Below are 12,198 nucleotides of genomic sequence, written 5' to 3'. Positions count from 1 at the left end.
TTGTTTCTGATTAAATTATTTCACTTGGTGTAGCCCTGTAGGGAAATGTGTGTCATAATGGACACAGACCCTTTTTTGTATTTCTTAACATGAGAGAATCTGCAGAATTCAGTTATCCTCTAGGACTGTGTAGAGAAAGTTGGTAGGAGAGGCTAAAATTTAACGTCTTGGTCATTAGTAGACGGGCAGAATGTTGTACTCTGACTGTGGACCAAGGCAAGAAGCAAGTCATAGAATCAGTATGCCTTCCATTGGTCTACAAGTGTTTTGTTGTAGTTTGCTATGCCAGTTTCATACAATTTTTAATGCAAGTACCAGTGCTCAGAGAGTGCAGTTATTGGGTCATTTTAAGCATTGAAAAATAAATTTGAAGCTGACATATGTTGCGAAAATGGCTTTGGAGTTTGGAGCCCCAGGGTCCTCTTTCACACCCTACAAATACCTCTATTTTGGCTAATGTTTGTTGAAGCTATAGTCTTTTAATACTATCCAGTTAAAACAAGCCTCTCATTCGCAACATGTCAAGAAAAAAAATTAAGTTCCACTGTTTAAAACAGTTTATTCAACACTAATTTATTTTTGTTTTGGGGTGGTCTGTTTTGTTTTTTTTTGCACCTCACAGGTTGAGACTGAGCTGAAGTTAATCTGTTGTGATATTCTGGATGTACTGGACAAACACCTCATTCCAGCAGCTAACACTGGCGAGTCCAAGGTTTTCTATTATAAAATGTAAGTGGCTTACTGTTGTCTGCATCAAATGTTAACTTACGTTATGTAAAATATTTCACTAATTCCATATTTGTAAATGTGAAGATTAACAGCAGCAGTGACTCAAATCTTCTATCTCTGAAATGGTTACTGCATATATATTGATAATTACATAGAGATGAGCTTATTGCTAGTCGGTGGGTTTTTTGACTCCTTTGCTTATAGGAAGAAGGTAGTTCAGTTGTATCTAATCAGTCTTTTAACATTATCTTCCTGTTAGTGTTTAGCCCCAGGGTCTTGTGTCCAACTGTGAGGAAACTAGATTAAAGTCAGCCAACTTTCATGTGCGCCATTGAATGCCACTCAAGTAGAAACAGCTTTTTTCAGTCGTATGCTCTTCAACATTACTTGTTCTAAATCCAGTTTCAAGTGAAAGGTTTAATTCTTGTATTAACAGTCCCATTGCCTATGTAGTATTTTCTGTATAAAAGCAGTACATAAAAGTAAACGAACAAATCAAAAAACCCTCGAGGTAATTAAAATGTATTTACACATCTAAGTGCTTCTGTTAAGGAGTGCTGACACGAAAGTTGCATATCCCACTTTGATTTTTTGGCTCCTTGTATACATAATGGCATGACAGTTGTTCATGGTATTATGCTGTATTTCAGGGCTGTCCAACTTCAAAGTGGCTGGGGGCCACATGCCCCATGAGCTGCACCAGCAGGAGCCACACACCACGGGGGCAGCACTAGTGGGGACCCCCCCAGGCTCTGGGCAGGTGGGTGCTCCCCAACCTCAACACACTGGGCAGGTGCTCCCTTGTATGGTGCAGCATCCCACCTCACCTTCAGCTCCCCTGTGGCACTGTGCCTCATGGGTGTTCCAGGCTGCAGGCTGTGCTGTCTCGTGCTGTTTGGGTGGGAACCCCCCAAGAAGCCCCCCAACTGCCGCTGTAGCTGGAGCAGTAGGGACAGTGGTGGCTGGTGGGAGCCTGGGGACTGCATGTTAACCTCTTGCAGGCCCCATGCAATCTACAGGCTGTAAGTTGGACAGCCCTGCTATATTTGAAAAAGCATCGACATCTGTATGTGACAACATAGAAAATTGCTGAGACTTACAGTATCTTTTAAAATTTAATTTGATTTAATTTAAGATTAATTTCATATGAATTTAAAACATTTTTCCAGAGACCATTCAGTACATCTAACTCAGTACATTAAACCTAGCTTTAATTCTGGGTTTGCAGCAGGTGGTGAGTAAACTTATATGGTTTACAACGTTCAGCGAACGTCGCTGCATATATTATATTTTTATTATAATACTTGTCAGTAAATATGTCACAGAGTATCTGAGGTGTCTGGAAATCATTTTATCTGTTGTTTTTAATAAAACTGCATGTGTGACAGAATCAAATCTCGTGCAGGAGTGCTGTAGGGCCAGAAAGAGCAGTTGCCAAAAAGCACCCTCTGAGACTAAGGGAATAAACACCCTGTGGGCAGACCCATCCGTTCCAGTACCATGGAGCAGATACGTTAATCTACTTGCGGAGGAGCGCAGAGAATCGTAGAGAAGTAGGGCTGGGAAGAAACCTCCATAGGTCCATCTAGTGAAGTCCAACCCCCTGCCTTTGACAGGATCATCCCTGTCCAAACCATCCTCTACAAAGATATCTAAAGATAGGAAGAATATTGAGAGAGAGAGATTTTCTCTCTCCCTCTCTCCGCGCTCAGTTGAGGGAATTCAGCTGTGCAGCAAATGTAGTTTCTTTGTCTTTCCCGTTTTGGTTGCACTTAGGAAAAAGTTTTGGAGAGACAGGTCTCAGTATTTGATACCTGACACATCTCAACTGATTGTGGCATGGGTAACTGCTGGTATCAGTTTGCTCAGTACCAGTACCTCATATTTTTAGTACCTCCTTCCCAAAGGAGGCATTTATACTGTCCATTGGCAAATGTGTCAGTTTGCAAGCCTCATCCTGTACCTTGTACTACCCATGTTTTTGGCTGGTGAAGGCAAATGGGCAGCGTTTTCCCAACACACCCAGATGTGTAGTGGGTGATTCTATATTACTTGCATTTCTCAAGTATTTCCTTTCCTTTGTAAAAATGTCTAGAATGTTTTTTCCTCTGGTGGTTTGGTTTTTTTAACTGAGGAAATTGATTCTGTAATTTAGTTATTTCTGTGATGCACACAAGTTCAGCAATACCTATTAAGTGCCTGGGAAGTATAGCAGTATTGTGGTTTCAGCTATCTCACTAAGCATTGTAGGTCTTTACACCTGACCCTCAGACCTTAATGGTCTTAAAGCACATAATACAGTAATATCTAGACATTGGTCAGTGGTAGGTATCCATTTTGCTTCAGACTTATTTTGAAGGCAGAATGTTTAAAATAAATTAATGTATAATATAAAATTCATAAGATTATTGTGCTTTCTTTTTTTTCTCTTTCAGGAAAGGGGACTACCATAGGTATCTGGCTGAGTTTGCTACAGGAAATGACAGGAAGGAGGCAGCAGAGAATAGCCTGGTGGCTTATAAGGCTGCTAGTGATATTGCAATGACAGAACTTCCGCCAACGCACCCCATCCGCTTAGGTCTTGCTCTCAACTTTTCTGTATTCTATTATGAAATTCTTAATTCTCCTGATCGTGCCTGCAGGTGAGAAATATCTGAGGAGGTGGATCCTTTGGCGTGCTGTAGGGTGTCAGTGCTTGAGAATTCTAGCATTTGAAAAATGAAACCTGAAATCATTCAACCTAAATGTCATTAATTTTTTTTACAGTGAATTTTAGGAAACAATTCTCAATCTTTCCAGAAAATTTACCTCAATGTAAGATGAGCGATTGCCAGAGTGTAGTTTCTTAATTGAATTAAACAGGTGGCCTTATGCTGGTCACTCTTCCTAACCATCCCCAGGAAATGCCTATTCTGCCTTCTCTTAGAAACTTCCCATGAATGAATGCAACTTCTCTCAACATCTACTTCCATTATCCTATTCTTCTTAGAGTTGGGAGTGTTTTCCCCTCGGGTTTTAGGTTAATCAGATTACTACATTGTTGAGTTGAAACTGTAGCAAAGCCAATTTAATTTTGTATTTGTAGGTTGGCAAAAGCAGCTTTTGATGATGCTATTGCAGAACTGGATACGCTGAGTGAAGAAAGCTATAAGGACTCTACGCTTATCATGCAGTTGTTACGTGATAACCTGACACTATGGACTTCAGACATGCAGGGTGATGGTAAGTAAGATTTTGCTTTAAGATGGTTCTCCGCTTTTGATATCGGGGAAAAAATCTATGTAGCCTAAAAGTGATTTCTTAAGCATGGGAAGGAGAAGCAAAATGAATTTTGATGTTTTTCACCTCCCCACCAGTATTGTGGTGTGTGTTTGTTTTTTACTGTACTGTACTGTACAGTTGACATGTCTGGGTTTTTTTCCCCCTCCTTAATGCACTTGGCAAATGATATCAATTTACATTAGAAACTTTTCAGTATTTATCGGTTGAGTGAGATGTCACATCCTAGAGATTTTTCCCCTCATTTAAATTGGACTATATTTTGTTTCAGCAATAATCATTGCGGGGGGGGGGGGGGAATGGAATCTTTATTTAATTGCAGGTCAGTTTCTATGATGCTTGTGATTATCCTTCTAATTTGAGTTGCTAATGCAGGAAGTAAGGAAGTGACAAAATATATTTAGCGTTTCAAGCAGTAGTGCCTAGTTATTCCTTAAGAAGAGCTTCTTGAGTAAATAATAAATGAATAACCAAGCATTGTGCTTGGGGGCAGGATTCTATCATATTTAGTCATTAGAAGGGTTTTTTGCCTTCCTCTGTTGAGGGATGGGGCGTGATCCTCTTCCTTGCATCTCTTGAGTGTATTTTAACAAGCTACTTTGTAGTCCTTGTAGTGGAAGGATGTTGACAGCATACTCATGCCCCTGCTTCACCTGTGACAAGTTAAAGGGTGTTTCTGAAGTTTTGACAGCTGTACCTGGCAGCTGCTTCAGAAGTTTTTAAAAGGGGTAAGCAAAATTTGTCTAGGATGGTATTGATGGGGATGAAATGAACTTGTCTTGAGCAAGGGGTTGTACTAGGTGGCCTTCTCGTCCTACTTTTGTGTGATATTTTTTTAAATAATTAAATAGCCAATTATTACTGTCGCAAGAGTTATGATTATCTTGATACACTAGCTAGACCCTTTCTCCCTGTAGATTCATCTAGAGTGCAGCATACTTAATTATTCCAGCACCTCTAATTTACTGAGGAAATTACGTAATGAAATAAACTTGGTTGATATATGGCAGTATGAATGAAATAAAAGCACCTATGGTTGTTACCTATATAGAACTAAGCTATTTCCGTCTGCAAAATTGTATGCAGTCTCTGACCTACTTTAGACAGTGAAGTACATTGTTGGTAAGTTAAATGTGTAAACGATTTGGTACCATAGTCTGCCCGCTCTTAGATAATCCTACAGCATGTCTAAGAAAATGCATCTCTTGAAGAGATGCAGGGCTGCTATGTGGAAATCACTTAGAGTTGTCATGGGATCAGTGCCACTTGGGAGCAGGGGGAAGTTCTTTCTCAGGACTCTGCAAGAAGCAGTTTCCCAGCCCTGGCATGGCTTCTCAGGCAGCATACCTCTGGTTTCAAGACCCTGCTGCTTCTCAGTCCCTTGCTTCCCTGGTGATCTCTAGCACACCCACCTCCTTTGAGAGTTTTGGTTTTTTTGGTCAGCTCCTGGGAAGGAGACGGTGTTTTCTTCAGAGCAGCGCAACAGACTTTTTTCCAGAATAGTCTTTATTGTGCCACTCAAGTTCCCTCTGCTCTTCCACAGGCAGACACTGTCTGCCTTGGACTGCCGTTTCTCCATTCCCCAGCTCTGACTCTTACTCTTTTTCTTGTCAGGCCCAGTCAGTCACTTCTGAAACAACACGGTTAAAAAACTCATATAATCTCGGGACAACACTCCCCCAGTAAAATGAGATGAAGTCATGGGGAACCCATTAGAGGACAATTTCTGGCTCTTGCTGCCAAACCCGGAGTGCCATATCTCACCGGGCTGAAAAGAGCATTAGGTTTCCTGCTTATGAGACTACTAACAGCAAAGCCTGCTTATACCAAGTCCCCCAGATTGCCCCGGCTAGAACCTAGCCCAGCTAGCTGCCTTCATCACAGTGGTTATGCATTGTTGCCCGCTCAAGGGTGCTGCAGCAGTAGTGGTCAGGTAAAACTACCATGCGCGCTCCCCCTGTGTTAGGGCTCTCTGATCAGCCTAAAGCAAGCAGCCGAGTTGCCTTGTGCCTTGCAGCTCTTTCTGATCTGTTACCCCCAACAATTCTCCTGGAAAAAGGTGCAAATGGAACTGTCCCTCTGCTTCTGGGAGAGCTGTGGGGTGTAAACCACAAAGAGCTGCCTAGCACAAGGCAGCTCCTGCCTGCTTTAGGGTGATCAGAGCCCTGTTATAGGAGTAGTGCACATGTGGCACAGCCTTTCCTGGGCTGGCTTTGCAGCAAAGGGCAGTTGCATTCCAATTTCGCAGCCTTACCCAGCTCGGAAGCACTTGCGTAAGCTGAGGCAGTGCCAGTAGTGGCTCAGCCAGGGGTGCCACCACATTGAAAAAAAGTGGTGAGATGCCTTCACCCTGAAAATCCATCTGATATAATCTCCATTTTTGAGAGATCAGTCCTAGAGGAGTGTCAGTAAAAAAAAACATTCCCTGCACTAAGATGAAAGATGACATCCATTAAAAAATTTTGAAAAGGAAAAAGTCACTCTGTAGCTTTTCTAGCTCTTGGAGTAGACTGTTAAGAACAGATCGGTGAGTAGCATACCTTTGCAATTTTCATTGAGGTGTGATTATAATTCATAGAATCATAGAGAAGTAGGCCTGGAAGGGACATCTAGAGGTCATCTAGTCCGTTCTTCTGCCTGAGGAAGGATCATCTCTATCCAGAGCATTTCATACAAATCCATTGTCTAACTTGGGGTTGGCAAAATGCCTGTAGCAACAACATGGAACCTAGAGTATTGCATTTGATGTGCAGCAAGCTCATCCTTATCCAAGGCTTATGAATCTGTACTGATGGGTGTTCTGAAAATAAATGCATCCTGCCCTGTAGTTAGGTATTCCGAAAGTCACTGTATTTCTCTTTGTACAGCTGATGGTGCAAGGCCCCTTAGACAGAAAAAGTATCTTGATGCTTTAAAAATGCTTTGAGATGTTGGTGTCAACGATGCATCTAAGCTTCCTGGAATGTGTTCCTGGATGTTTTTGAGTGCACATTACCCCCTTTGTGTGCTAGAAGTATGTTATCAGAATTAATTGAAATGATATTTAGAGGGAATTTCAAGTCAGTGGAATGTAATAACCTTTTGGAACTTGACTAATAACTACAGTCTTCTTGGGGAGGATGTTGCTGGGCTTGGCTAAGAGCAATGGACTGATGCTGCTGCAGAGGAAACTTAGATTGGTGATTTAGGAGGAACTCTCAGACTGGGAGGGTGGTCAAGCATTGGAATAAGCTACCTAGAGAAGTTGTGGAAGCTCTGTCCTGGAAATTTTCAGAAGCAGGTTGGACAGAAAGTTGGATGAGACCGTTTAGTCGGGACTGACCTTATTTGAGCAGGCGCTGAATTAGATGAGATGACTTTGTGAGGTTCCTTTCAGCCCTACTTCCCTTTGATCTTGTGAATGTTTCTGAGATCCAGAGGAGAAGGGGAGTGTGGAAAAATGAAGACTCTCCCTACTGGTAACTATACCTACTAGATGCATACTGGGGGAAAGTATACTTGACTGATTGGTGCTTTACCATTCTATGAATATCCTAATTGAAGCGGGCAAATAGCTAGACACTGGGTTGCTAGATTAGAAGAAACCAAGGTAATTACCTGTCCCTTCATTCAGTACACCTTTGCTGTTATGTCTTTGAAGTAGATGCTCTCACAGGTAAAAGGCCAGCTAAGAGGTCATGGATTGAACTAATCTGTTTAAGAGGTAGGCTGTCACATGGTAGGATTGATGAAAATGGCCATTACTTTAATGGGTAAATGAATTAAGAGACCTGTATGGGGACGAATTTGGTGCAGTTGCTACAACTTTTTCTTGAGTTGAGAAGGTGGAGAGAATTGCATTGAGTGTGCTCTTCCATATATCCTGAAGCAAGACTTATCCATCTGTCACCCCTCCCATAACCCCTTGCTGTATCTTGTTAGTCCACCATCCTGTAATACAGACGGGGGCCCCTGACTTGCCCTCACTTCCTTCACTGTCTGTTTTCAGCCTGAGGCAGCATCTGGAACCAATAAGAAAGCAAAAGGAGCCTGTTGTGAGTGTAACTGTGGAGGCAAGGGGCTGGCAATAGAAGGGTTGGGCAGTTAAGAAGCATTCTGTGTAAGTCCTGCTTTTATCTTTTAGTAGTCAGAAACATGGCCACCTGGCCCAAGTTTGAAAACACCAGGTAATCCCTGGGTGTTCACTCTGGACGGGATTGGTCACTTCCTGAAAGCTACCCTTTCCATGCTTTGGGTGCTATTAGATCTTGATGTTCTTGTTGTTCAGATAGTGTGTTACGGCACTGCTTACTTAATATGCAGTGTTGTAATTTCCTTTAATAAAGGCCACTTAGAGATCACTTGAAAAAAAGAGATGTTTTGAAAACAGTAACTGTTACACAAAATGTAAAACCTGATGTAAAATTGCAATGCTTTTGAAACGGGTTTGATTTGTAAAGCTTTTATAAATCTGTGATCACAGTTCGCAGAGGGTGTAGGGTACTATTCCCATTTCTGTAGACCTCTGAAGAAAATTAAAAAAAAAAAAAAAGAGGGGATCTTGTATCCATTTTATATGTTTGTAATACCATGGAGATCTGCAGGCAAATCTAAAATCATAATATAGGATAAATGCTTGTAGAGCAGGGGTGGGCAGGCTGGACTCCATTCCCCAGCAGCCCCTGCAGTGGCAGCTCCTGCCCCGGTCCTGGTTTTGTGGAGAGCTGTGTGGGCAGGGGCTGCTGGGAAGTGGGAGTCCAGCTGCTGGCCAGATCTGCCACTTGCCCACACCTGGTGACTTGCTGTTGGGACTACTTAATGGGATGTTAATTACCATGTTAAGTGGAAGGATGCTCACATTTGCTTCACAAAATCTGAGGGGGGAAAGGAGGACTAGATTTCTAAAGTATTGACTTTTCAGTACTGTTCCACTTCACTTTTACTTTTAATCTTTAGGTTCTGGGTATCCCAGCATGGTTTCCTAACAAATTGAGTATTACTGGACTCTTACATCTCTCCACTTCCATTGTCTCTCTTAATCATGTTATAAGCAAGCAGTATTTATTTTCATGCTTGTAATACCGTCTTCATACGATTCCTGTTTTCCCTTCTTTCCTGTCTGTATAGATTCCTAAAATGAAGCCCAACTGTTCATTTCCTAAAAATCTACTTTGTAAGTCCTCACCGTGGCTCAGTGACTTTTTCAATTTTTAATTTCTCTTGTCACTAACCATGCCTGCTTACCACTGTCCTGTTCCTGATAAATTGCTTTTATCTCTGACTCTGTGCCAGGGCTAAGCACTTCTCTGCTAATTTGTGGCCTGTCACCCCTACCCAGGTCCAGACATGTATAACTAAGACCAAAAATGATCTAGGCCTTCAGTAAATTAGCTGGATACCTTGATAGAGATTAAGAATACTTTGGCATGAAACGTACTTTCACTTCTGGCCTGTTACATAGTAGTTGCTTTTGTGTGGGCTAAAGCATGCGGGAGATGCAATACATTTTAATCATCATCTCAGGTTAGGGTTAGGTCCTTTACCAGTTTCCTCTTTCAGTAGAAGTGGTCTTATTTTTGTTTAATGTCATTATTTATGTATGTTTTGGGTCTTTAGTTGCTATGGGTAGCATTGTCCAAAACACCCATACCACATATTTAGTGACTTCCTTGAATCTAGGTACATAGTCTGCAGGCATTCTGCTTGGATGTCAAAAAGTTACTTGTTTGATCCAATTTAGTTTTCCTGTAGACTAACTGAATAGATTATTCTGTTTTACATTGTCCCTTGAACCATCATCATAGTTAAAAGGGCAGTTCTCCCTGAATATTTTAATCAATTGACAGTGTTAAATTACTGGAAAAGGTACATACAGCATTCACGTTTCTGGTCCAGGGGACAACCAGTTCAAAACTCTGTAAGGCAGCAGTTCAAAAGAAATAGCTGGTTCTTCACTGCATGTAGCAGCTCAGTTAATTGGCTCCAGACTAATTGTTAAACAAGAAGCATGAAAGAATCTGCACAAAATGACCCTCCTTAATAACCTCAGCTGTACCTTTTCACTTCTCTTGGCCTGCTTTCCTGCACTGCTTTTGAAAAGTAGGAAAGTGTGTGCAGGCTGGACCCGGTGATCTTGTAAGGTCCCTTCCAGCCCCTAACATTTATGAATCTATGACCATTTTTGGGTGGCTAGAAAGAATAAAATTAAAACAATATGCAGCCTCTGGTGGAGATGTTTTAGGAACTTGATTTCAGTGCTGTAGCACTGAAGAAACTAAGCATGCTGCGTGGAAAAAGGGTGATGCTGATCTCATTTTTTTTTTTTTATATTCCTTTCTACAGTTACAACTTGAGAAAATTATTCTTCTCAGGTCCTTTTTCACAAGTGGATTGAGGTTATTAAGGAAATACTTTTCTGGCTTGTGATTTGAAGTGTAGGCTGTGTTGATCTACAGCCATACTGGTAACTTTGTCTGGGCTGTACACCACTTGAGAGACCCGATTTGGCGTGTATCATTTGATTTAAATGCCATGTGTAAGTGGTTGTGCTCTCTGTGGTCAGGACATAATTGATTCGAGGGATGCACACATCAGTCATAGCCACGGGACACGGCCGAAACGGCAGGTTTAGACGACGAGTATTTCCATACAAGGACGTAACATAAAGAGCCGCACACAGTTAAGAAGTTCTAACGTAAACAGCATCAAATCAGTGTTGAGACGAGGGAAGTTGCTACACGAGTACCTTCCCTCGCTGTCTTCCCGCTCCCACCCTCTGCCGTATGCCATGACTTACTCACGTGCTTGTCTCTTTGTAGGTGAAGAACAGAATAAAGAAGCGCTGCAGGATGTGGAAGATGAAAACCAGTGAGACATCAAGGCCAACAAGAGAACCCATCTCTGACCACCCTTACCTTCCCCCACAAATCCCTCAGTGTCACTCTGAGAACCACCAAATCTGACTTTTACATTGGGTCTCAGAATTTAGGTTCCTGCCCTGTTGGGTTTCTTTTTGTTTTGTTTTGGGTTTTTTTAAACACCGTTCAAAAGTTCTTAAAGGCAAGAGTGACTTTCTGTGGATTTGACTGGTGCCAGCTTCTTAGATTCCTTAAGACACTAACAGGACTGCGTAACGGCTCGTTCAGCATTACTGTATTGTCTTCTGCCAGCTGTGGCAAGATAACCATTAGAAATGAATGTTACATCTGAAAGCCATCAGACTTTTAAGGAAGAGATTTCCTGCACTGTGTAGGGTGCACGTGGTGGTATTTTTCTTTTTTATAATTGTTCAAACGGAATTTTATACCAATGTTTAACTTAATTTGGAGTTTGACTTAGATTGAAGTTACAGGTTTTCTTGGAACGTTTATTATAGTGGTTTTGCTGTAAAAAGTTTCCAAACTGCTGAAATGTTGCTGAAAAAAAGACGGTGCTGGTAACAGTTCAATAATCCGTAGCTGTTCATTCTTGCCTACTTTCTACTTCTCCTCCAAGCAGGTTAGCGTTGAAGGTGGCATTGAAAGCCTGCATGCGTGTTCAATATTTTTTTTTCTCCCTTCCCCTTCCCCTCCTCCTCTCGCTCGCTCAACCTCTTTTGTTCAGTATGTGTAACTTGAAGCTAATTTGTACTACTGGATATCTGACTGGAGCCACAGATACAGAATCTGTATTGTTCTTACTGAAACACAGCATGGAATTAACATTAAACTTAAATAAAACAAACCTAAATTAAAAATGCCAAATCCTATTTTGATTTCATCCTTTTTTGCATTTGACGACCAACGGGTCCTGCCTGGGAGCCGAGACCAAACGCGGGGCTCCCTCCTCCCGAGGGACCGGTTAAATAGCGGGGTTAGTGTCGCCATTCCCCCCGCACGCCTCTCTTCGCACTACACGGCTTCAGTGGGATCGGGAGGTTAGCCTTCCTCTAGCAGAGGACGCGGCCCTCTTCCTTGGATCTCCCGAGCGTATTTTAGCCACCCTTTAAGCAGCCGAACGCTGGCCGCAGGTGCCTTGATGCTTTACCTGTGGCAGGTTAGGGTCCTGTGCCTTGCGGGTGTGGGGCGGGGCTGACCGCCTAGTTGAACTAATAGGTTAAACAAGCATGTGCATGGTTTGGAGAGGGCCGGTCCTGCTTCAGGCAGGGGGCTGGAGTAGATGAGCTCTCGACTGACTCTCCTACGATTCTGACTGCTTTTCTCGAGGTATCCT

At 42.2% G+C, this 12,198-nt stretch overlaps 1 protein-coding gene across 1 annotated transcript in view; it reads left to right on the top strand.

Annotated features, from left to right (window-relative positions):
• Nucleotides 1-11,729, top strand: part of YWHAE (tyrosine 3-monooxygenase/tryptophan 5-monooxygenase activation protein epsilon) — a 32,213-nt gene extending 20,484 nt beyond the window's left edge. The window contains exons 3-6 of the mRNA XM_006259401.4: nucleotides 623-729; nucleotides 3,165-3,371; nucleotides 3,815-3,951; nucleotides 10,806-11,729. Coding sequence (XP_006259463.1) covers nucleotides 623-729; nucleotides 3,165-3,371; nucleotides 3,815-3,951; nucleotides 10,806-10,858 — 504 coding nt within the window. The 3' untranslated portion in view covers nucleotides 10,859-11,729. The remainder of the gene's footprint in view (nucleotides 1-622; nucleotides 730-3,164; nucleotides 3,372-3,814; nucleotides 3,952-10,805) is intronic.
• Nucleotides 11,730-12,198: the final 469 nt, after the last annotated feature.

This window comes from Alligator mississippiensis, chromosome 14 (assembly GCF_030867095.1).
Source record: "Alligator mississippiensis isolate rAllMis1 chromosome 14, rAllMis1, whole genome shotgun sequence".
Taxonomy (NCBI): Eukaryota; Metazoa; Chordata; order Crocodylia; family Alligatoridae; genus Alligator; species Alligator mississippiensis.
The sequence above is the reverse complement of the archived record's forward strand: the minus strand, read 5'-3'. Positions and strand labels throughout refer to the sequence as shown.